Here is a 26,307-nt window from a genome sequence, read left to right on the forward strand (position 1 = left end):
CAGTCACCTTGGACCATGAGTTAACCTTAAGAATGAAAATCACAGTCTGAGAATGGTGATACAGAGAGATAGAATGGTGATAGAGATAAAGAGGTAGAGAATGGTGATAGAGATAGATGGGCTCTGTTGATGATGGAGCTACTGTGAACCACTTCCCCATGGACATTTTTTACACAAGAGAAAAATAAAACTCCAGTCTTATTTCTGGTCTCCATTATTAGCAGCTAAATGCAGTTTTTACCTTAGACAGTATGTCTTCCTCACTTGATTATCCAAAGCAGGGGCTCCTTTGGTTTCACTCATTATTTTTATTCCCTGAAACTTACATAGACTCTGGCACAGGGTAAGCACTCAGTAAATGCTGATTGAATGAATGCCTAGCACTTTAAGTTACAGCTGATTTATTTAACTGTCTGGGTTTGGTAAGGTGCAAAGAATCTCCCCCCACCCTATCCTGCCCTCAGCTACTGCCTTCAACCCTGCTCTGTCAGCAGACTTCCCCGCCCCGGAACACATCTCTCAAGCACACCTCATGGCTTTCTTGTCATTTTCATGGAATACAAGTCTTGAACAGTCCAGTTTTAAAATTTCAATCTTATATTCAATTCCCAGGTCACACACCCCCAGCTCAGGTTGGACCCACAGCCCAGAGACCTGAAATGGCAAAGGATGGGGGGTACCTTTATCTTTGTCCTTCTTCCACCCTCCCTCCACTTCCTGCCTCTGGCTTCTAGAGGGCTGGAATGGTGGGAGAAAGGAAAAAGGTAATTTTATATGACCAGGGCTGTTAGAACCTTCTGTATGACAGATGCCTAAGTTCTGGCTTTCTCTTGGGGGGGGTATTTGAGGAGGCTCACGGAGCCTCCACACTGCATGGTCCTTGATGTCTGCAGTGCATCTCCAACTGACATCTTGCACAGTACCCTGAGCTTCTAGCCCACAGTACCTTGCCATTAGAGTCTTCTTGCCCTGCAGGGGTCTCTCTTGGACAGGGTCCCATCTAGATGGTTAAAGCCCAGGTACTTTCCATGATGTCCTCTTGGCCCATGAGAAACTCCCACATCCTTCCCATGCCAGGTGCTGGAAGTACAGGCTACTCTTCAGCACTGCTGTTCCAGGGCCAGGCTCCAGTCAATGTCTAATATGCCCCATTCACCAAACTGTCCGCATATACTCATCTCTATGTTCATATGCATCTCTCAAATGCCAGTAAACTCATGTCAGTTTTTCCAAAACTCTCTCAAAGTGCTTTGCTTGAGCTCTGTAGCAGCACTAGGACAATAATTCCATTACACAAGAATCATCCAGCCAAGGACTGAGTTTCCTGCAAACACCTGCAATCTCCTGGTACTCTCCTTACTTGGTCTGTAGCCTCTGCTCACCTATCTAAGAATGAGGAAGGGGAAATAACAATGCATTACAGAACAGACCAAAAACCCTATCTCCGTAACTCTCCATTCCCTTGTCAATATTCTTGTTTATAGAGGTTGAAGATGATGATAAGGGACTATCATTGTTAGAGGAGTTGTTCTCTTTTGTCTGTCCAGTAAAGTCTTTCTCTACAATGTAGAGTGCCTACATGCTCTTCTCTCCTTGAGGACTCAGCTCAAACTCTAAGACAACAAGAAAAATCTCTTTGAACATCACGTTACGCATGCACAACCAACTTTAATTTTTACAACCACGTCTTGAGTTAGAGAAAAAAGGTAATTAAGACTTAAGGAGGTAGGACCTTCTGGTTAAACATGGTGGATTGAGCACACACATTTATCTCTGCTTCATCCAGAAACCACATCAAAATGAGAGTAAGGAAATTTAAAAACATAAAGGAGAAGATGAGAGATGTAATTTTGAAAAATGGAAAGTCATATGTGTAAAGTTTTAAATCCTTAAGTTTGAATATTTTCCATTCTACTCATGAGGTAGGGAGTGGAAAACCAAACAGGAATAAAATAATTGGAGTCTTAGAACTTGTAAAGACTTTAAAGATTAAAAGTTCTTTGTCCTCTGGAAGCAGGGGCAAGGGGACTGAAAATTCCTTTTTGGGGATAATGATTGGCCCAGGAGACAAAGTTTACAGGAGGTAGAAGACTGATCTCTCCCTCACCCACCACACAGTGAGTCACCCCCAGCTGACCATCTCTGGCACCTCCACAGGGCTTCCAGTCAGCTCTCTTGGACCTCACGCTTAAGTTGGAACAGACAGCCAAGGCTTGCCAGAGAGTTGAAGGCAGCCTCAAACATAAAAGTCATAAGCCAAAAGAAAAGGAACCTGGCGGGTAATGAAGGGAGCAGAAGAAAATGTCCAAAAACCTACAATTAATATCTTCAGAAATCAAGAGAAAATATTGCACCCATGATAAAAGAAAGGATGCTATTTTTAAAAGGAACATTCAGAAAATAATAAAGACTTGTGCTCGCTTTGGCAGCACATATACTAAAGTTGGAACGGTACAGAGAAGATTAGCATGGCCCCTGCACAAGGATGACACGTAAATTCGTGAAGTGTTCCAAATTTTTTTTTTTTTTAAAGGAAGAGGAAGTGAGGCAAGCGGAACCAAGGCCTGGGGTTGGCTGATGGTATGGAGTAGTTGCCATTTCTCACTAGCTGATGGCATTTTATTTTATTTTATTTTATTTATTTTTTTGGCTGCGTTTGGTCTTCGTTGCTGTGCACGGGCTTTCTCTAGTTGCGGCGAGCGGGGGCTACTCTTCGTTGCGGTGCGTGGGCTTCTCACTGCAGTGGCTTCTCTTGTTGCGGAGTACAGGCTCTAGGCACTCGGACTTCAGTAGTTGTGGCACGTGGGCTCAGTAGTTGTGGTGCACGGGCTTACTTGCTCCACGGCATATGGGATCTTCTGGAACCAGGGATTAAACCTGTGTCCCCTGCATTGGCGGGCGGATTCTTAACCACTGCACCACCAGGGAAGCACCTGTTCCATATCTTTTGTATAACTGATTCACTTTGCTGTACGTCTGAAACTAACACAACACTGTAAATCAACTATACTCCGATAAAAATTTTTTTTAAAAAGAAAATAATAAAGACTTCTTGGAAATTAAAAATAAGAAGTGAGGAACTTCCCTGGCAGTCCAGTGGTTAACACTCCACCCTTCCACTGCAGGTAGCATAGGTTCAATACCTGGTCAGGGAACTAAGATCCCATATGTACATCCAGCCAAAAATTAATTAATTAATTAATTAAATAAATAAAAATAAAAATATGGAAGTGTGCGGAATTCCCTGGCAGTCCAGTGGTTAAGACGTGGCACTTTCACTGCCATGGGCTGAGCTCGATTCCTGATCAGGTAACTAAGATTCCCACAAGCTGCGTGGCATGGGCGAAAAAAATGAAGGAAAAATAAAGGAAAAAAATGGAAGTAGAAGTTAGTAATTTAATAAAAAAGATTCTAAGATAAAGTTGAAGAAATATCCTGGAGAGTAGAATAAAAATACAAAGAAATAGAAAATATGAAATAAATGTAAGAAAATAAGAGGTTCAGTCTAGGAGACAGAATATCTGGGTAAAAGGAGTTTTAGAAAGAGAGAAGAAATAGTCAGTGGGAAAATTATTAAAGAAATAATTCAATAACAATTTCCTGCACTGAAGGACATGAGTCTCCAGATTGAAAGGGCCCATTAAATGCCTAGCACATTAAATTTAAAAAAACAAAGAAACAAAAATTTTAAAAAATCAAACACCCAAGGGTTTTTCATCATGGAATTTTAGAGTAAATATTAAGAGCAACTTCTAAAGTCTTCCAGAGAGAAAATCAGGTTGTATACAAAAGATACTCAGCTGCATATTCAGAATGGCATTGGATTTAATAATATTCCAAAAAACTAGAAAACAATGGGGCAATGCCCTCAAAATTCTAAACAAACATTATTTTTAATATAAAATTGTATACTCCGCCAAGATGTTTTCAGGCATGCAAAGACAGGAAATTTGCTTTCTGGGCTCCCTTCCTCAGGAAGCTAGTGGATGATGAATTCCACTAACACAGAGCATGAAACCAGGGAAAATCAGAACATGGTATCTAGGAGACAGAGGATCCACACAGAAGAGAAACAAAGGGATTCCCTGGATGACGGTGTAGGGAAGAGCCAGGACAACTTTGCAGCAGGCCTCATGCAACCAGCCAGATTGGAACAGAAGGCCATCACATGTGGTCATCAGGCTACCTACTTTGTTTGACCGATTTGAGAGGTTTACACTTCTAACAGAGGGAATGAAAATGAAACAAAGAAACAAAAGAGCCCAAGGCAATTATAAATTCTGGGAGAAACAAAACTGTGCATAGGAGTCAAATTTAATAGTGGCTTAATAGTGAACAGAGTTTGCATAGTCATAATTATACAAACAGTAAATACCAATTTATCCAAAAATCATTGTCTACTATTGGAAGAGGGGATGAGTGTTGCATGTGGAGTAAAGAGCTAAATCCCAATCTTCTATCATAAAGAGTGTACTAAGTGAACTAAGGATTTTATTGATTTTATTACCAAAATTTGCAAAGCAACATTTCCTAAAAGCAGTAGGTTGGAGAGGTTTATTTTGTTTCTGATGAGCTATAGGTTTAGGGTTTTTTTCTCAAAAAACTGCAGATGGGCTTCCCTAGCGGTCCAGTGGTTAAGACTCTGCCCTTCCAATGCAGGTGGCATGTGTTCGAATCCTGTTTGGGGAACTAAGATCCTACATGCTGTAGCAGTATGGCCAAAAAAAATTAAATAAATAAAATGCGCAAAAAATACTGAAATTTCCTACATCTGTTATAGAATTTCATGGAGATCTCTCTCTACATACATTAAAAGCAGCTATTAGAATTGTATAGGGAATTCCCTGGTGGTCCAGTGGTTACGACTCCACACTTTCACTGCCAAGGGCCCGGGTTCAATTCCTGGTCAGGAAAATAAGATCCAGGAAGCCTTGCAGCCAAAAACAAAAGGAAGTGTATAAATTGTCATTCATCTCTCACACAATATGAAAACAGTGTTATCTCTGAAACAGCTTAAGTCGGTTTTACTTGTGATGGTGATTAAAAATGCAGATTAGGGCTTCCCTGGTGGCGCAGTGGTTGAGAGTCCGCCTGCCGATGCAGGGGACACGGGTTCGTGCCCCGGTCCGGAAAGATCCCACATGCCGCGGAGCGGCTGGGCCCGTGAGCCATGGCCGCTGAGCCTGTGCGTCCAGAGCCTGCGCTCCGCAACGGGAGAGGCCACAACAGTGAGAGGCCCGCGTACCGCAAAAAAAAAAAAAAATTCAGATTAGTGACCCCACCCAAGATGTACTGAACCAGTATATCTCTGAGAACCAGAAGTGACATATGACTGCATCCCCCAATGATTGTTAGGTGTCCTAATGGAATCTATTAGAAAAACACATCTTGGATTACTCTAATGTGTTTTCACATTATAATAATTTATTTTGCATCAAATTTGTCCTCTCAGGATAGGAAGTTACTTTCCTCATAACTCTGAAGTGCATAAAGTGTTGATTCTATCAATATTTCAAACAATACCTCATTCTGTTGTTTCATCATTATAGTCTTAACTCATTTGTCATATAGCTCTGATTTCTCTATCCTGACATCAGATAATCGCCTTGTGTTTTATTCATATTTTAACTCCATTCCATTCTCAGGAAGGTCAGTAAAACAATATCTCACGGGACTTCCCCGGTGGCGCAGTGGTTAAGAATCCACCTGCCAATGCAGGGGACACGGGTTCGAGCCCTGGTCTGGGAAGATCTCACATGCCACAGAGCAACTAAGCCCATGTGCCACAACTACTGAGCCTGTGCTCTAGAGCCCACGCACCACAACTACTGAGTACACGTGCTGCAACTACTGAAGCCCATGCGTCTAGAGCCTGTGCTCCGCAACAAAGAGAAGCCACCGCAATGAGAAGCCCACGCACCACTACGAAGAGTAGCCCCTGCTCGCCGCAACTAGAGAAAGCCTGCACGCAGTAATGAAGACCCAACGCAGCCAAAAATAAATAAATAAATAAATTTATTTTAAAAAAAGAATATCTCACAAGTATTGTCAAAATATGACATTGTAATATAAAATAAAATCTGAGGGAAAATATATTTTATAAAACTATATGAAAATTGACCAAACAAGGAAACAATAAAGACTAAAAAATGAGCTAATTGCCAATTTAAGAAGTTAAAAAAAAAACAGCAGAGTAAACCCAAAGAAAATGGGAGCATATAATAGAATTCCAGGCTGATGTTTATTTTCCATCAAGATTTTACATACAATTCCAATGTGGTTTTGTATCTATTATTGCCAATTAGAAGCCTGTTGTCCAACCTTCTTTTTTCTTTTTTCTTTTCTTTTCTTCCTTCCTTCCTTCCTTCCTTTTCTTTCTTTCATAGACTATATTTTCATGGCTCTAATGTGTGTAGGGGGATAATAAGAGAGGATGAATTTGGGGTATTTTGAGGTTAAAAGGACAGGACTTCAACATTGCTTGGCAGTAAGGATGCAAGAAAAGAGAAAAACAAAAGATGATTCAGCCCCTTAGAGAAAAACAAAAACAAGAACAGGCAAGGGCATGGGGAAGAAGATGGGTTGGGTGTTGTAGGACACTTAATTAAAAATTCCTGTATCTGGATGGCTCTATGGATTTGAAACTCTGGAATGCATTTCGACCTATAGGCTGAAGCTACAAATGCAGACGTCATAAAAATATGACAGATGTTGGAGATCCAGAGAATGAGATGTTGGGGATGTTGAGAGAGAGAGGGCATAGAGTGAGAAGTAAGAAAGCCCAGGATGGAACTCCCAAGGAATACTAATGTTTAAGGAAAAAGCAGAGAAAGAGAAGCCTGAAAAGAAAGTTGAAATAGAGGGGCCAAAAAATGGGGGTGGAGAGTGGAGAGAGTGCCATCACGGAAACCAGGAGAAGAAACAAGTTTCAAGAAGAAAATGCTTAACAGGGCCAAATGCTACGGAGAGAGCAAGCAAGGTAAGGGTTAGAGTCGATAAGGAGGATGTCACTGGTGACCTTGGGAAGAGGTTTCTTCAGGGATGCAGGAGGTGGAGGAAGAGCGATTGTAACAGGCTGAGGGGTGAGCAGAAGGTTTGGAGGTGGAGAAGACTTCTCTTTGGAATAGCGGAGATGTGAAAAAGAAAGAGACTGGGGGAATTCGCTGGCAGTCCAGTGGTTAGGACTCCATGCTTTCACTGCCGAGGGCCCGGGTTCAATCCCTGGTCAGGGAATTAAGATCCCACAAGCCTCACAGCATGGCAAGAAAAAAAAAAAGAGAGAGAGAGAGAGACAGGGTGGTGGCTGAAAGAAGGAGTGGGGGATTTGATTGTCTCTTTTTTAACATTTTTTATTGGAGTATAGTTGATTTACAACGTTGTGTTAGTTTCAGAGGTACAGCAAAGTGAATCAGTTATACGTATACATATATCCACTCTTTTTTTTTTTAAAGATTCTTTTCCCATATAGGCCATTACAGAGTATTGAGTAGAGTTCCCTATGCTATACAGCAGGTTCTTATTTGTTATCTATTCTATATATAGTAGTGTGTATATGTCAATCTCAGTCTCCCAATTTATTCCTCCCCACCCATCCCCTGGTAACCATGTTTGTTTTCTACATCCGTGAGTCTACTTCTGTTCTGTAAATAAGTTCAGTTGTACCCTTTTTTTTAAGATTCCACATATAAATGATATCTTATGATATTTGTCTTTCTGTGTCTGACTTACTTCACTCAGTATGACAATCTCTAGGTCCATCCATGTCGCTGCAAATGGCATTATTTCATTCTTTTTATGGCTGAGTAATATTCCATTGTATATATGTACCACATCTTTATCCATTCCTCTACTGATGGACATTCAGGTTGCTTCCACGTCCTGGTTATTATAAATAGTGCTGCAATGAACATTGGGGTGCATGTATCTTTTTGAATTATGGTTTTCTCTAGTATATGCCCAGGAGTGGGATTGCTGGATCATATGGCAGTTCCATTCATAGTTTTTTAAGGAAACTCCATACTGTTCTCCATAGTGGCTGTACCAATTACATTCCCACCAACAGTGTAGGAGTGTTCCCTTTTCTCCACACCCTCTCTGGCATTTATTATTTGTAGATTTTTTGATGATGGCCATTCTGACCAGTGTGAGGTGATACCTCATTGTTGTTTTGATTTGCATTTCTCTAATAATTAGTGATGAAGAGCATCTTTTCAAGTGCTTTTGACCATCTGTATGTCTTCTTTGGAGAAATGTCTATTTAGATCTTCTGCCCATTTTTTAATTGGGTAATTTGTTTTTTTGATACTGAGCTGCATGAGCTGTTTGTATATTTTGGAGATTAATCCTTTGTTGGTTGCTTCATTTGCAAATATTTTCTCCCATTCTGAGGGTTGTCTTTTGGTCTTGTTTATGGTTTCCTTTGCTATACAAAATGTTTTAAGTTTAATTAGATCCCATTTATCTATTTTTGTTTTTATTTTCATTACTCTAGGAGGTGGGTCAAAAAAGATCTTGTCAAAGAGTGTTCTGCCTATGTTTTCCTCTAAGAGTTTTATAATGTTTGGCTTTACATTTAGGTCTTTAATCCATTTTGAGTTTATTTTTGTGTACTGTGTTAGGAAGTGTTCTAATTTCATTCTTTTACATGTAGCTGTCCAGTTTTCCCAGAACCACTTATTGAAGAGGCTGTCTTTTCACCATTGTATATTCTTGCCTCCTTCGTCATAGATTAGGTTACCATAGGTGTGTGGCTTTATCTCTGGGCTTTCTATCCTGTTCCATTGATCTATATTTCTGTTTTTGTGCCAGTACCATACTGTTTTGATTACTGTAGCTTTGTAGTATAGTCTGAGGTCAGGGAGCCCGATTCCTCCAGCTCCATCTTTTTTTTTTTTTTTTTTTTTTTTTTGCGATACATCGGCCTCTCACTGTTGTGGCCTCTCCCGTGGTGGAGCACAGGCTCCGGACACGCAGGCTCAGTGGCCATGGCTCATGGGCCCAGCCGCTCCGCAGCATGTGGGATCTTCCTGGACCGGGGCATGAACCCGTGTCCCCTGCATCAGCAGGCGGACTCTCAACCACTGTGCCACCAGGGAAGCCCCAGCTCCATCTTTTTTAAAGAATTTTTTAAATTAATTAATTAATTTTTTTTTTTTGGCTGCATTGGGTATTTGTTGCTGTGCATGGGCTTTCTCTAGTTGCAGTTAGCGTGGGCTACTCTTCATTGCTGTGTGTGGGCTTCTCATTGCGGTGGCTTCTCTTGTTGCAGAACACGGGCTCTAGGCGTGCAGGCTTCAGTAGCTGTGGCATGAGGGCTCAGTAATTGTGTCTCACAAGCTCTAGAGCGCAGGCTCAGCAGTTGTGGAACACCAGCTTAGTTGCTCCATGGCCTGTGGGATCCTCCCAGACCAGGGATCAAACCCGTGTCCCCTGCATGGGCAGGCAGTTTCCTAACCATTGTGTCACCAGGGAAGTCCTGGTGATTTTATTTTTGAAAGACAACATGTGAGCTTTTCTGATTACAAAGTAGTTACATATTCTTTTCATGCAACTCAGAAAGCACAGAAAGGACTTCTCTGGTGGTCCAGTGGTAAAGAATCCACCTTACAATGCAGGGGACGCGGATTCAATCCTTTGTCAGGGAACTAAGATCCCACATGCCACGGGCAACTAAGCCCCTGTGTCACAACTACTGAGCTCATGCACCTCAACTAGAGCCCGCGTGTCGCAAACTGCAGAGCCCACGTGCTCTGGAGCCTGCGCACCACAACTAGAGAAGAGAAAACCCACACACCACAACTAGAGAGAAGCCCACGTGCCGCAACGAAAGATCCCGTGAGCTGCAACTAAGACCCGATGCAGCCAAAAATAAATAAAATTAAAAAATAATAAATAGACCTTAAAAAAAAAAGCTCAGAAGAGTGAAAAGAATAGACAATTCTTCTATAAACCCAGTTGACAGAGGTGACATCATCCTTATGTGATGGTCCTTTAATTCACCCACATGTATTTGAATAAAAATTGGCAACTTTGAAGGATGCTTGTTTCATTTCATACATCGTGAGCATTTTCCCTTTCCATAAATAACCTATAATATTTTTCTTATTATGAAGGAAATATACATTGTAAAATAAAACATCAACCAGCAAAGTATAAAGTCTCAGGTAAGGTTATTGATAGAGTGGACTTGATGTGTACATGCCAAGTGGAAAGCACTGGCAGAGCAGATTCTGAAGACAGAAGAGACAGGAGAGAGGACATAACTGCTGCCAGGAGGGGCTGGAGGAGGTGGGAGAGAAGGGGTTCAGACTTCCTGAGGGCCTTGCCTCCTTCTGTAATGGTGACATCTTCCGCTGAGAGTGATAGGGGAGAAAAGGAAGGTGTGATGAAGTCGTTGCTGCAGGGAAATGGTGAGAGGGCTGCTGATAATGGGAAATAGCTGTTTTGTGGTGGCTCACATTCCAGTGATAGACTGCGTTTTGATCTTGGTTCTGACCCCTAATTAGCTAAGCATCCTTGCTCAAATGACTTAACCTCTCTGAACGTGACAAGTCTAGAAGAAAAAGCTGAAAAGGTAGATGGTTGAGAACCAATCCATGCTTGGGGTTTAGCCGGGCAAGTGTGGGGTAAAACGGAGCTTGGGAGATGAAGTTATTGGCAAGATAGTGCTTTAACTGATAGGTTATGAGGTCTTTGCTCGTTAGAGATGGAAACTAAGCAAGGAAGAAGCTATCAGTAAAAGAAATTGAGTTCAAAGAAGTAAAGTTATTTTTACGTTTTCCTGTACTACAAAAGTAACATTCCGAAACATTTTCAAACATTCATAAAAGCAACACCTCCCCACAAATCTGGGTTTCTATCCTCCAGAAATAAATACTAAGACATTTTCACCTCTGTCTTGGCAGGCCTCGTGTTAATCTTGGAAACAATAGGTATAATTAAACATTTAAGTGTCACCCATGCTATGCAGCCCAGGCCTCAGAGGCTGAAACTGACAGGCTACTTTTCTTTTATCAACAGGTTACAAAGGCCAGAGAAAAAAACCATACTGAACAGATTAGGTCCAAGATGGTGGACAAAGTAGGCTAAAGGTCGCCGCTTTCCTTGCCTTGATTCATCTGTTTCCATACCAACCCCTGAGAACTGAAGGACACTTGCCCTGATTTATCTGTGTTTGCTTCGAATGTACCTGCTATTTCGCAGAGATGCTTTGCAGCTGTACTTTGCAAGATACAGTGTTCAACTGCCCCCAAACCAGCTCTGAATTGACCTGAATTGACCCGCCTGCATAGATGAAACCTGAAGCAGTCCGAGTGTTACCTCTGCTTCACTACCCTGCTAAGATCTCCACACAAAGGGGGCATTTGCACTTTACCAGAAGAGTTTATGCCATGTGCAAAGGAATGTGGAAGACTGCACATGCCACGGCTGCCCCTGAAAATCCCTGCCCCTTTCCTAGAGCCCCGATGACTGTCTGCCTCCTAACCCTTAAAATTCCCTTACACCCCTCCCTTTAGGGAGAAGGTGCTTTTAGAACCCCCCTTCTCTGTTCTCTGGCCATTGCATAAAAGCCTGTCTTGCTTGCACCAAACTCAGTTTCATCATCGGCCACTCGAACTTGAGCAGGAAAGAAGACCTTGAATAGCCAGGGGGACTCGGGTTCAGCTAGGGCCCCAAGAGGAGAGGTTTGTGTGTAATTCAGTCGCAAGAGCATGGATTCTACAGCCAAACTTCCTGGGTGCTGTCCTCCGCTCCATCACTCCCAGGCTGTAGAACCGTTCTCAGACTTGTTGGTCTTAGGATGACTTTATCCTCTTAAAAACTGAAGAGTCCCAAGAGCTTTTGTTTACGTAAATTATATATATTGGTATTTACTATATTAGAAACTAAAACAGAAAATTTTAAATATTAATCTATTAAGAAATAGCAACCATAAACCTATTACATGTTAACATAATTCAGTTTTCATGAAAAATTAACTATATTTTCCAAAACAAAAATGTAATGAGAAGGATGCATTGTTTTACATTTTTGCAAGTCTCTTTAACAGAATATAGCTGGATTCTCATATTCGTGTCTGCATTCAGTCTGTTGCAAAATGTTGCTGTAAATCCAGCCTCACAGATATGTTGTTAAAAAAGGGAGGAATATTTCAAAACCCTTTTCCAACAGCTGTGGATATTTTTGATACTACACCAAACCTTGATACACAGTAGTTTCTAAAAGATTAGTCACAATGTGGAATCCAAAACCGTATCAGTGAACTTTTTGCAACCTGTTACATTTGAATCCATTGCTTTTTTTTTTGCATTTGGAATGGATTATTTGCAGAATATTGGTTCACTGCATAATGCAGATCTTCCTAATGTTGGCACACTACAATATACAATTTTGATACATAACAGAAATTTATTAATATCCATCTAAAAGATTTTGAGAATGTCAAGTTCACTGTGGCACACATAAGTTTTCCAAAATTCAAAATTTCACTTGAGAACTCAAATTTCATCACAGACAACAAAAACTGTAGTTGCTTTTCCTGAAGTGAGGCTCACTTCATTTATTTTTGAGACAGTGTTTGCCAAACATCCAAGTCTGAGTAATCATAGTTTGTTCAAGTAAAGATGTTATTCTGTGAAAAAGGGGCTAGTTCATCTCACGACTCAAAAAGCCGCACAAGCGCCCTTCCCCAGGTCAATCACTGTACTCCAGGATGCGGCCAAGTGCTCTATGGGTATTTCCCACTTTACCTCAAACATATTAAGTATGTAAACTCAAGGGTTGAGATTTAATACAATTAATTGGTTTTAACGCTTCATCACGGACAGTTTTTGTGTTTTTTCAGGCCAGGAGTGTATGGGGGTGACGGACACAATGACTGCCAGCCCAGTGTGGTGCCATCGCCTTGGATTTGTGCTAAGGCACCAACACTTTTACCCCCACTGCTTTGGCATCAGTGCCAGTGTCAACGCAGTGGAAGAGGCGAATAACATCATGGCACAGCATTATTATGAAAATAGTTTTGACCTCACAAACCCCCGGAAAGGGTCTTGGGGACCCTTAGGGGTTCACAGACCACAGTGTCAGAACCATCACTGTAGAGTAAGTTACCTACCTTCTCTGGCTTTCAGTTTCCTTATTTATAAAACAGAACTAATAATGCTACAGCTACCTCATAGGGTTGTTGTGAAAGCTAAATGATTTAAAACATGTAAAGCACTTAGAATAGTCCCTGGCACATTGTGTTACAAGCATTTGCTAATATTATAATCATATATGCAATGCCATTAAATGTTCTTCCAAAATAAATTTATTGATAGTGTATTATTCCATAATAATGTAACGTAATTGTTGGATATTACGTTGTTTTCATTTTTTCATCACCCTTGTACATGTCTTTGGCACATCACCGATTATTTAGAGTAAGTTCCTGAAGTGGAATTGCCCAGAGTACACACATTTTTCACAGTACTGTTGAAAAGCATACATGGAGTATTAATGTGGGAGATCTGAAAAGAGAGAGGTCCATGGGCCAAGTGAGTATTTGACTCCAGCAGGGAGCATTTCTTAAGGTGGTGCCGTTGAGTACAAAAGAATTATGAACTGTGATGATCATCTCTGAATTGGAAGAGGCCAAGGTGTTGGCTGAGTCATCCTCATGAACACTGAAGTCACCCAGTTGGTATGCAGAGAACCAGAGACTGGGACACAGGTCCCATCATGACTTGATGGGTAGACTTCGCCAGAACATGATTTTGCTGGGGAACTACACGCAAGCCCAGGAAAGCCAAAGTGACCAATATCTTTATAACCAACACCTATAAAAGATTCCCAAGCCCTAGATGATGAGACATTTCTTTCAAGTAATATTTGATTCAAAACAAAACCAGTCTCCCCCTAAAATTTAGACACAAGCATTTACAAATTCATTATTCAGAAATGGAACTCATCCAATATGAATATAAGGTAAGTACAAAGTAGGTTTTCTAGCTTCATTTGGTGGAAGCTTGTTTACACGCAGGCTTTAAGGTCTGACTTCAGGATACTGGAAATGAAACTCATGGAATCTTGGCCCAGGCAGAAGTAGTAGTATAGTGAGGGCTTCCCTGGTGGCGCAGTGGTTGAGAATCCACCTGCCAATGCAGGGGACACGGGTTCAAGTCCTGGTCTGGGAAGATCCCACACGCTGCGAAGAAACTAAGCCCGTGCACCATAACTACTGAGCCTGCGCTCTAGAGACCGCGAGCCACAACTACTGAGCCCGTGTGCCTAGAGCCCGGGTTCCGCAACAAGAGAAGCCACCGCAATGAGAAGCCCGCCCACCACAACGAAGAGTAGCCCCCGCTCACTGCAACTAGAGAAAGCCCGCGTGCAGCAACAAAGACCCAAAACAAGCAGCCAAAAAAAAAAAAGAAAAGTAGTACAGTGAAAGGAGGGTTTTTTTTCAATAAACAATGCCGTAACAATGGTTTTCCATATTAAAAAATTGAAATTGGATCCCTTTCTCAGTGTACACAGAAATCAATTCTAGATGGAATAAGAATTTCTATATGAAAGGCAAAACCACAGAACTTTCAAAAGAAAACAGAATTATTTTTCTGACCTAGAAAAGAGTGTGCTGGATGCAGAAACACTAACCTTGAAAGAAAAGATTGAGAAATTTGACATTAAATTTAAGAATTTTGGTTACTAAAGGATACCTTTAAAAAAAGTGAAAAGAGCGGGCTTCCCTGGTGGTGCAGTGGTTGAGAGTCCGCCTGCCAATGCAGGGGACACGGGTTCGTGCCCTGGTCCGGGAAGATCCCACATGCCGCAGAGCGGCTGGGCCCGTGAGCCATGGCCGCTGAGCCTGCACGTCCGGAGCCTGTGCTCCGCAACGGGAGGGGCCGCAGCAGTGAGCGGCCCGCGTACTGCAAAAAAAAAAAAAAAAGTGAAAAGAGGGCTTCCCTGGTGGCGCAGTGGTAAGAATCTGCCTGCCAACGCACAGGACACAGGTTCGAGCCCTGGTCCAGGAAGATCTCACATGCCGTGGAGCAACTAAGCCCATGAGCCACAACTACTGAGCCTGCGCGCCTAGAGCCCGTGCTCCGCAACAAGAGAAGCCACTGCAATGAGAAGCCCGTGCACCACAACGAAGAGTAGCCCCCACTCGCTGCAACTAGAGAAAGCCCGCGTGCAGCAACGAAGACCCAACACAGCCAAATATAAAAAAAAAAAAAGAGACCATGAGTTATCATTTTATCCTCACCAGTTTGGACGAAATTAAGAACTTTTAATGCTCCCTAGGGCTGAAAAGGATGTGGTCAGTAGGAACTCTTATACTGCAGGAAGGAGTGCAAATTCATACAACCACTTCGAAAAACAATTCAGCATTATCCTGTAAAGTATCCTAAAGAAACTCCTGTACAGGTGCATCCAGAGAGGTGTACGAAAAATTCCATTGTGATCCTGTTGGTAATAGAAAAATAACTGGAAGCAATGCCAGATCCATCCACAGGAAAATGGAGCGATTATAGAATATTCACATGATATATATACAACCATGAAATATGAACAAGCAGTAGCTATGTGCAGCAACTCTGATGAACCTCAGAAACAAAACATTTGTTTAAAAAGTGAGTCCTGGGGGCTTCCCTAGTGGCGCAGTGGTTGAGAGTCCGCCTGCCGATGCAGGGGACACGGGTTCGTGCCCCGGACCAGGAAGATCCCACATGCTGCGGAGCAGCTGGGCCCGTGAGCCATGGCCGCTGAGTCTGCGTGTCCGGAGCCTGTGCTCCGCAATGGGAGAGGCCACAACAGTGAGAGGCCCGCGTACCGCAAGAAAAAAAAAAAAAAAAAAGTGAGTCCTGGAAGTCTCACAGTATAAAACTATTTTTTAATTTTTTTTGGCCATGCCACTCAGCTTGTGGGATCTCAGTTCCCCGATGAGGGATTGAACCCGGGGCCCCAGCTGGGAAAGCGCCGAGTCCTAACCACTGGACCACCAGAGAATTCCCTAAAACTATTTTTTATAAAGCTCAAACACATACAAAACTAAACATTCTCGTCAGAAATCTTTATGTATATGAGAAAACTGTGAAGGGGAAAAAATAATAAATGTGAAATTCAAGATAACAGTTATGTCTGAGGAGGCTGTCAAGAGGTGGGTTCAAGAAGGCATAGGTGAGGGAAGAGATATGGGGACACATGTATATGTAAAACTTATTCACTCTGTTATAAAGCAGAAACTAACACACTATTGTAAAGCAATTATACTCCAATAAAGATGTTTAAAAAAAAAAAGGCATAGGTATGTGACAAGGTGTTAGGAATATTCCAGCTCTTACATTGACTGGTTTCAGATATGTCAGTTTTCTTACACGTCACAATTTATATATAGGTTAAGTATTTTATGTGTAAAATATTATTTACCTCTTCAAATATAATAAACAAAGGGGGAGATTATGTGAATTGTGCATTCTAGTCCATGCCCCACAAAAAACCTTCCTCTAAATTTGATGCTCCAAGGAGACACATCATGTTTCTCCTTCACAGATCCCACCTTGTGCAAGTCAGGCCTCAAAGATCCCTGACCTTTGGTGTTCTGACTGTTGCCGACTTTTCCACCTCCATCTCCTGTCACTTGCCCAACCGGTCTTTGAGTGACAAAGTGCCTCCGCGCCATCAGCACACGCTGTTCCTGCAGACTGGAAGCATCCCTATCTCTTGCTCGCTGGCTGATGAGGGCTCAAACATTGCCTCCAGGAGCCTTCCCAGAGGCTGCAAGGGTTTGGCGCTCTCTCCTCATCATTTCCACAGTGCCTGTTCAGGCCTCTCTTTGCACACTTATTAGACGCAGGTAACTGCTCATTTACAGGCTGGCCCTTCCGGTTTATACACATGGGGAAGGAGCTGGAGAGATAACAGGTGACACAGCAAAAAAGGCCAGAGGCCAGTACTGTTTTCTGTTCCCCTCTGTGGCCCCAGTGCCTAGCACAGGTGGCTCTCAGCAAAGTTTTTCCTAAGGGAGGATTGTCAGGGGTGGAGATGGGTGGAAGGGGAATGGTCACACTCAAAGCTACTGCTGTTTGAAGCAAAAAAGAAAAAAAGTTGCCAAGCTTTATTTAGGTTGCAGTGGTCACAGACAACGCATCTAACTCTATATCCCACCCCACCCTACTCGGCCCCCTGCACAGGCTCAGCTCCCTTTTCCCTCCAGTCTCACTTCTTGTCCTCCTCCTTCTTGTCCTTCTTGCCATCCTTGGTGGCCTGGGAAGCCAGGGAGCCCATGGCATTTCGAATGGCCTCATTGTTGGGATCCACACCTGGAAGGTTCTCCAGGACACTCTGAAGGAACTCGGGGTCCTGCATCACATCATAATCATCCTCCTCCTGAAAAGGGGCTGTGTCAGCTCGGGGCAGCGGGGGCAGGCTGGCCGGGAAGCAAGCAGGTGCAGGAGACGGGAGCGCACCTGACTGGGGGTGGAGGGCACCTCTGGCCAAGGACGGGAAGGAGGATTTGGGAAGATACCCAGCGCCTATACACAGTATGAACTCAAACATTTATTTTCATTTAGTTTTTCGGCCCCACTGGCGTGGCTTGCGAGACCTTAGTTCCCCGACCAGGGATCAAACCCAGGCCCCTGGCAGTGAAAGTGCCAAGTCCTAACCACTGGACCACCAGAGAATTCCCCCAAACATTTATTACTGACCGATTAGAGGAGAAGCCTGAGAACTCTGCTTTCTGAGCTCAAAGGATAAAAACAGATGCCATCACCTTTAGGTTTCCTGCTGTCAGACACCCACTCTCCCCCCTTTCTTTTTCCTGGACCCTTTCTTCACCCTCCTGGGAAGATGATAGCACTGAGAATTGTCCAGACTGCTCCCACCAGCAAGGAAGGAAAATTACAAAATACTAGGACACCTCTCCAACTCTGGCCACTAGCATTCTTGCCTTAGCAAGGGTGACATACAAGGAATGTACATCCATGTGTTTCTTTCCTTCTGCTCCTGCAAGAGCTCATCTATAAAACCCCAAGAGAGGAATAGTCCCAGGCCCAGTGGGCTGAGGATCTGAACACAAGGGGGTTTTAAGCCCGATGGGGCAGGGAGTTATTGCTGGCCCTTACCTTGGCGGGCTCAGATGTGTCCATGGCTGAACTGGCATCAATGTCAGCTGATTCTGCCTGGCCAAATTCTGAGGAAAAGAGGTCAGTCCGTTCAGTTTCATGTCCTCACCCAATGTCTCCGCCTCAGCACAACCACCCAGGTTCTGGCTCACCTGCGCCCTGGAGGGACATCTGCATGGCATATGCAATCTGCTCTTCCTCGGTCATACTACTTAGGTCGGGGAGCCCCGTGCGGCCAAACTCCTGCTGGCTGATGGTCATCTTCAGCAGGGCATCATCCGAGTCTGGGAAAACGGAGAGAGCGGCGGGGTGGAACCATGCCATATTCCACAAAGACCCACCCCCAAGCCCACGCGTTCCCACACTGCCAGACCCCCCACCCCCATCTACATCAGGCCTCCACTGAGCACCCCGCAGTCCCGGGACTTCAGATTCCACCTCTTTCACCTTCAGTCCCAGTCGTAGCAATTCCGGCCTCAGCGGCAGAGGCGGCAGCTGCCCGCCGCGCCTCCTCCTCCTGCCGCTGCCGCTGCTCCTCCATAGAAACACGAAGGGCCTGGCCAAGGGCAAGGGAAGTCAGACATCCAGCCCCGGGCACCAGGGAAGGCAGCTGGGGAAGGCAGCTGAGGGGTGGGAACAGACCGTAAAGGGGGAGCTTCTGGTTTATACACATGGGGAAGGGGCTGGAGAGATAACAGGTGATATAGCAAAAAAGGACGGACTTGGGAGAAACCTGGGGTTTAACGGGGAGAAGTGAACAAGAGAGAGTCTGACATTGGTATCCCTAGAGATCAGACAGAACTGTGGGGAAGAGGGACCAAGAGGGGGTCTGGGAAAACGAGCAAGGGTATTAGGACTGTCTAGCCCTAGAGAAGCTATGTGCCGTGTGGACCAGTAGAGGAGGACAAGGAAGGTCCCCTGAGGTCAACGTTTGCTCACCAAGGCCAGCTCAGGATCAGCACTGGGATCCACTCCAAATTCAAAGTCACTGGCACCAAGACCCAGCATGGCACCGCCTTCCCCAGCCAGAATTGGAGAACTGATGAGGGCATCAGCCAAGCTGGGCCCAGGAGGCACTGTCACCAGATGAGAACCGGTTCCATCTTTGCCATTCAGTGTGTTTACAAAGGCGGTCAGCTTTTCTGTGTTCACCTCCTGGGGAGGGAAGAACAGAGGAGGCTCTCCTTCTCGCCCTGCCCCCCATTCTCTGCCATGTCAGCTCCTGTCTGTAGCTACTCTCCCACATGCAGACACTCCTCTGGGTAAGGACTGTTCTCTGTTTACAACCACAGCAGTGAATGCCCCCCGAATGGTCCTTACTCACCTCTTCCCCAAAATTGATAATGTCAACATTTACTTTCTCCTTCTTGAGGCGTTTAGCCAGTTTCACCAGCTGGGAAGAAGGGGAGAGAAATAAGGAAATCTATTCCATACCATGATGGGAGATGACACACCTCACAAAAGCATACAGGAATTGGTAGACCTCTCCAAGGTCCCCCAACAGAAACACTGAATTCTGCACCTCCTCCTTTCCCCAAAGTGATGAACCCAATGCCTCTCTGGCTCTCCTAAGGGCCAACAGACCCCATTCCCAAACATGTGGTGCCCAAATTCCCCAGTTATCACTTGGACTCACATCCTTCTCATTGTCCTCCACGGGGCTTCCCACAAAGGCAATGATTCGCATCTTGTGATTCTTGCCCTGTCGGTGCTTCAGGGCCAGCTTGAAAAGGAAGAGGAAGTTCCTGGAGTCAGCCAGAGGAATCACCCAGCTCTTTCCTGTTACTCTGCTCTTTTTCTATGGCTTCTGTGTACCTCGAGCCTACCATCATGCTCACACCAGGTCTAAACCCCCTCCTACACCCTTCCCTTCTTGCTGTGCCTCTCCGTGGATAAGGAAGAGGGGTTAATTCTCAATTCTAGGGATGTTTCCCTTCATGATCTTCACCGATCCTGGGATTCATCCCATCATATCCTTTCTACTCCTTTCTCTAGGTCACCTCTCCTCCCTTGTGCTGGTTCTAGCTCAAGAGTCCAGGGGAAAAATGAACAAGGGTGGAGGCAGAAGCCCAGAGCAAGGAGGAACCACCAAAGGGATCCAACAGGACTCACATGGGCCACGCGGATGCCAGTGCAGAAGGTGATCTTGCCTTTGGGTTGGACAGTGTGGAGCTTAGACAGGATGCGGCCGGTGTCAGGGGTGAGTGTGGTCAGCACTTCACAGTCACTGGGATGTGGGGAAAGCACCTTCTGTGATTTCAGGTCAGGACAAGTGCCTCCAAACTGTGTTTGGCTAATCTTTTCTTTGGGGACCTTGATAATAACTGTAATCTCTATTTTTCTTAATCAAATATCTAGTGTTTAGAGAGTGGATCTTATAAGTTCTCATCACAAGGAAAAAAATTTGTTAACTACGTGAGACATGGGTATTAATTAAACTTACTGTGGTGATCATTTTGCAATATACACATTTATCAAATCATTATCTTGTACACCTTAAACTTCATGTCAATTACATCTCAATAAAACTAGAGAAAAACATCTAGTGCTTAGACATGAAACACAGAAAATAAGAAGTCGTTGATTTTGTGAGAAACTTGCCCTCTTCCTCCCAATATTTCCCCCAACCTCTCTCATGTCATCTTGCTCTCGGAGCCCTGGGAATCCTCTACAATATCTGGATGCGCCTTCTTATCTCTCCTACCCTCTCCATTTCTAGACCCATTTTCTGGCTAATAACATGTATATCGGGATGGGTGGTCACTCATTTGAGGATTATCAGTTCCTAAAACAAATCACTTTTGGGGTAATAGGCTGTGTGATGTACGCCCTGGGGCTCTGACCCAAAACCGCTTTTTACTGCCTTTAAAATACACTGTGGGAACTTCCTTGGCGGTCCAGTGGTTAAGACTCCACACTTCCACTAGAAGGGGCAGGGGCTTGATCCCTGGTCAGGGAACTAAGATCCCACATGCCGCACAGTGCATCCAGAAAAAAGAAAAAATACACTGTGAAATTTTACCCCGGGAGATTTAGCTTCATAACTGTATTAAATTCAGGTTAATATTAAAAACAAGTTGCTGTTTATATTTATACTGAACAGTGAAGAAGGTAGTCTAGGAAGTTCTCATGGAAGCCTCATGGAATCTACAAAAGGGTAACAACCTGGGCACCACAGTGGGTCACATATAGAAAACACCCCCGCCTCCCCCAAACCCCTCCTGCTCTGCCCCACGTACTTGGCCAGTGTGATGAGACCCACGTTGTTCTCAGGGTTACTACGGGTCTTGGAGTGACAGACTATGTTGACGGCATCCTGCTGGGCCTGTAGCCGGGTGGGTAGGAAGTCCCCGTTCCGCATATACTCGCTGTTGTCCACGCTGTCAGATTAGGGTGAAGGAGGAGAGAGAAGACATACCGCAGGATCTGAGACATCCTCTCCAGTTCCAGGGACCCCCACCTCCTTCAACAACTCTCCCGTGAGGGGCACTGTGGTGTATGGCAGCGGCTCTCAGTCTTTGCGGAACAGAGAATCACCTGCAACCTTTTTTCTTTTTCTTTTCTCTTTATGCAGATGACCAAGCCTTCTTCTAGACTTACTGCCTCAAAATAACCAAGGAGGAAAAACTTTTTAAGTCTCCACAAGTGATAATGTAAGTACCCAAGGCTGTGAGCTACTAATGTACCACAACCACCTTCTTATAAGGTGCATTAAGCATTATTAATCATGGTTATGGAGGAACATGTTGTCTGCTACTAAAATAGGAGTATTCCAAAGGTAGGCAATGAAGAGGGCAACTTAAAAATATTTGTAAAATACTTGTAAAATAATACACACTTGGCAGCACTGAGTGCAGGAAGGCACAATGTAATTATCTGGTTAAATGTTTAACAGCTTTGGCAGCTGGACTGAACTGCAAAAATGAGGTTTCAGGGCTTCCCTGGTGGCGCAGTGGTTGAGAGTCCACCTGCCGATGCAGGGGACACGGGTTCGTGCCCCGGTCTGGGAAGATCCCACATGCCGCAGAGCAGCTGGGCCCGTGAGCCATGGCCGCTGAGCCTGCGTGTCCGGAGCCTGTGCTCCACAACGGGAGAGGCCACAACAGTGAGAGGCCCGCGTACCGCAAAAAAGAAAATAATAATAAAATAAAAATAAAATAAAAGTGACGAAGAGAGGTAATTAAGAAGCTACTGGAAAAAAAAAAAAAAAAAAAAGAAGCTACTGGAAGACAAGTAGAAAGGGAGGGAAGGGCAGTGTTCAGGTACAGGCTCAAATCTCCACTCTGCTACTTACTAGTTCTGTGATCCTGAGGAAGCTACTTAATTTCTCTAAGATCCAGTTGCCTCATCTGAAAAATGGGTTTTATTATACCTACGCTCACAGGGTTGCTATGAGGATTAAATGCATGGAAAGCACTTAGCACAGTGCCTAACAGTAAGCATGAAACACAGATTAGTTCTTATAGTGGAAATTCAATCTATATAAAGGAGGTCAAGGGCAGACTCTACTGACCATGCATTACATTCTTTTTTCCCTGATACACCGTTTCCAATTACTTTCCCAGCAGGGAAGTAACTGCCTTTCTAGCTTCAAATACAGCAGGTGAGTCCAAATATAAAAACAATGGAAGCTTTGAGGATCATCCAGATGGAATAGCTAAGTATAAAGACTGTGGGGGGCTTCCCTGGTGGTGCAGTGGTTAAGAATCTGCCTGCCAATGCAGGGGACATGGTGGGTTCGAGCCCTGGTCTGGGAAGATCCCACATGCCGCGAAGCAACTAAGCCCGTGAGCCATAACTACTGAGCCTGCGCATCTGGAACCTGTGCTCCGCAACGGGAGAGGCCGCGACAGTGAGAGGCCCGCGCACTGCAATGAAGAGTGGCCCCCCCGCTCGCCACAACTGGAGAAAGCCCTTGCACAGAAACGAAGACCCAACACAAACAAAAATAAATAAATAAAATAAAATAAAAAATAAAGACTGTGGGCAAGACCAGCGGATGGATGAGGGCTGGAAGGAAGGTGTCAGAGGAAGGGGGGCCTGAGAGGCAGGGAGAACTCACAGTGCAGAACATGGCGGTAGTTCTCACACTGTCATGCGTGCATCAGAACCACTTGGAGGGTGATGGTGGTGCTGGCACTGTTAAAAACACAGATGCCTTCACAACTATGTATGCATCTCCAAAAAGTGTACTGTTTAGTTTTCCCAGTGTTGAACTTTATATGAATGTAATAATATATGTATTTCCTGTGACTACTTTTGTGCAATGGTGTGTTATTTTTCCCAACAAAAATTCATATCAGGGCTTCCCTGGTGGCGCAGTGGTTCAGAGTCCGCCTGATGATGGAGGGGACATGGGTTCGTGCCCCGGTCCGGGAAGTTCCCACATGCCATGGAGCGGCTGGGCCCATGAGCCATGGCCGCTGAGCCTGCGCGTCTGGAGCCTGTGCTCCACAACGGGAGAGGCCACAAGAGTGAGAGGCCCACGTATCGCAAAAAAAAAAAAAAAAAAAAAATTCATATCAAAAAGGGCTTATGATATTATTCAGCTATTCCATAAAGCCTTCATTTAAAAAAAAGAATACAGATGCCTAAACTTCCCTGGCTGGGTGTCTGATTCAGAAGATTGAGAGTAGAGTCAAATATACACAATTTTTTAATAAGCTCCTCCAGTGAATTCTGATGCACAGCAAAGCATGAGAAAAGGAGTGGCTCTCACCGTTATTCTAAGGCCGGGCTAGTACAATAGGCCACCAATACGTCTCTCTGGACCTAATCTTTCCTCCTATACGTCAAGCCAGATCAATATTCTTAAATTCCATTTTGTATACAGCTGTGCCTCGACCAACCTCAGAACTTTTTCGGTAGTCCTGTACTGAAGGGTACAGGACGGAACTCAACCTCCTCAGCCTGACATTTGTGGTCTTCTACCTGGTTGTATCTACCTTTCTCTAAAAAAAGGAACTACCTTAAACCAACAACCTAATAATAAAGTCATACTAGTCTATTTCCTACTTCCTAAACATGCCTTGATAATTTACACTTCAGCAGCTTTCTTTATGCCCTTCTCCCTACTCGTAATGGCCTTTCCTTAACATTTGTCTAAGTCCCTTCAAGACCCTTCTTAAATTCTTTCTTGAGGACTCAAGTACCATGGCAACTAATAGATGTACAGTGCTGTACAGTTTACAGACCACCACGACCTACATTTTGCCTACTTGTGCTACAAGTAGATGTTACTATTATAGTCCCATTTTATAGATAAAGTGAGAGATTTACTATATTCTCAAGAACATGCAGCTGGTAAGTACTAAAAACACAGGTTTTTGGATTCCAAATCCTGTCCTCTTTCTACTCTTAACATGCTCTCTCCCACAGGCTGCCATATTTAGCAAACGAAAATATAGGACTCCCAGTTAAATTTGAATTTCAGATGAACAGTAACTTTTTAGTACAAGTATGCCCCACACGATATTTGTGACACACTTATAGCCACTTTTTGATATTAAAAACTATTGTTTATGTGAAATTCAAATTTAACTGGGCATCCAACATGTTATCTGGCAACGCTATCCTCCCAGCAAAAAGAAAACTCCTAGGTGTCTGTTCCATGCAGTTGGAGATTTGTGTGTTTGTGTACTATTCTGTTTTCATTCTATGCTCACATTTAGAAGAAACTCTTGAAACCTTGCAAAAGTTTGGTCCTCAGCTTCTAATCTGACTCCCAATAGCTACTCAGCCATGTCTGAGACTGATGAAGAGAGCTAGCTCACTGGATAAGAGCCTCTGCGTCAGATAATCCTGGGTTTAAACCTTGGCTTCACCACTTAATTAGCTGTGTGACTTTGTATAAGTCATTTAAAATTGCCGAGACTCGGTATCCTCATCTGCAAAAGGGAGGGATGTCTACCTTGAAGTACTGCGAGGTTTAAGGCAGATAAAGTAAATTAAATGTCTGACACTTAGAAAGCAAGCTATAAAGAGTACCTCTGAAGATGATACAGGGAAAGGTAATGGAGTTAGAGACGAGTGAATGGGGCGGGGAAGGGATTTATCATCTCTCTTTCTAACATCCATCATTCTGAGAAGAAGAGAGAAGGGCAGAAGACTATCACGATGAGTCCGAGAAGGAGGACTCTGGCTAAAGACAGGCCTGAGCTGGGCTAGAGAAGACGAAGCTGGAATAGAGAAAGGCAGCAGGGCCGATCAATGACTGTCCGCGGATTGAGGGTTAAGGGGAGTACCCCGGGCCTGTCCTCCGGGAACTACCTCCGGGGCCCCGGGATGACTCAGGGAGTCGATGGGGCTCCTTCCCTCCCGGCCCAAGGCCTCATCTCGCCCATCAGGCGCGCTCACCCACCCGAGGTCCGCCCGGCCTCCGAGCTACACGCGCCCCCGACCCAGTCCCGCTCCCCACGGGGGCCCGAGGTAGCTCCTCACCAAACCATAGTGCTTTCCAACACCATCTTGCCGCCTTCCTGCCTCCCCGACCGGTTCTCCTGGACCACCTAACACCAACTCCTCCAATTGGCCCAGCGCTCATCACCAATCACTGATCTCAGCTCCGCCAGCTGGTTCCGCCTCCATCCTCCACGTTGCGTTCTGGGAGTTGTAGGCGCCGCCAAAATAAAAGAGACGTTTGGGGCGGGTGGGTGTTGGGGGAGAGGCGAGATAACGTGAAAAAGAGGGTCCCACCTCCACCTGCCCTGCCGTTCAGGTTTTCTGGTGGGGTTCCCTGCCGACAGGATCTAAGAGAAGCTGTGGAGGAACCTTTGAAAGTTCTGTGGCTATGTCTGTTCCAGCATCAGCATTTTTAAAAAGTGGTGGGATGACTAGTGACTTTCCAGCTCACTCTGTTCCCCATGGCACTTTGTTCATCAAACTACTAAGCCCTTATGCCCCTGAATTGCATTTGCTTGTGTATCTATCTTTCCCACTGCATTAAGGCAGGAAAGGTGGCAATCTCTGCTATCCCTGAGTCCACTACATAGCCTGACACATGGTAGGAATGCAGAAAAAGTTTGACGAATCAGTAATTTTAACTAATGTCCCAAAGAATGGGAGACAACCTAGTCAACCGTTTTGGTTTCTTAATCAAGAATTACATTAAAAAATGCCTTGGCTGGGAATTTCCTGCAGTGGTTAGGACTCTGCGCTTCCACTGCAGCGGGCACAGGTTCCATCCCTGGTCAGGGAAGTA

General features: G+C 44.4%; 1 protein-coding gene and 1 non-coding gene across 9 annotated transcripts; one reads left to right on the forward strand and one right to left on the reverse strand.

Moving 5' to 3' along the window:
• Window positions 1-1,132: 1,132 nt before the first annotated feature.
• PSMD4 (proteasome 26S subunit ubiquitin receptor, non-ATPase 4) lies at window positions 1,133-26,229 on the reverse strand. 8 transcript variants are annotated; one of them, XM_089915833.1, is made up of 11 exons: window positions 25,548-26,229; window positions 21,645-21,706; window positions 21,347-21,487; window positions 20,220-20,334; window positions 19,744-19,830; window positions 19,432-19,500; window positions 19,047-19,262; window positions 18,546-18,663; window positions 18,260-18,391; window positions 18,108-18,175; window positions 11,962-14,909 (listed from the first exon to the last, which is right to left on the reverse strand). In XM_089915833.1, exons 3-11 carry the CDS (start codon window positions 21,466-21,468, stop codon window positions 14,673-14,675), a joined length of 1,164 nt encoding a protein of 387 aa, XP_089771959.1. In that variant the 5' UTR covers window positions 21,469-21,487; window positions 21,645-21,706; window positions 25,548-26,229; the 3' UTR covers window positions 11,962-14,672. The 8 variants fall into 8 exon arrangements, with proteins under 8 accessions (XP_089771966.1, XP_089771959.1, XP_089771950.1 ...); XM_089915840.1 differs by lacking the exons at window positions 11,962-14,909; window positions 21,645-21,706 and adding an exon at window positions 1,133-3,329; XM_089915824.1 differs by lacking the exon at window positions 21,645-21,706 and having other exon boundaries at window positions 18,555-18,663.
• Window positions 2,414-2,520, forward strand: LOC115802276 (U6 spliceosomal RNA). The gene has a single exon (XR_004022706.1). It is a non-coding gene; the product is annotated as a U6 spliceosomal RNA (small nuclear RNA).
• Window positions 26,230-26,307: the final 78 nt, after the last annotated feature.

The sequence above is a fragment of the Delphinapterus leucas genome, chromosome 1 (assembly GCF_059928025.1).
Source record: "Delphinapterus leucas isolate spDelLeu-1000000601 "Yukka" chromosome 1, BTC_Dleu_Yukka2, whole genome shotgun sequence".
NCBI classification, from domain to species: Eukaryota; Metazoa; Chordata; class Mammalia; order Artiodactyla; family Monodontidae; genus Delphinapterus; species Delphinapterus leucas.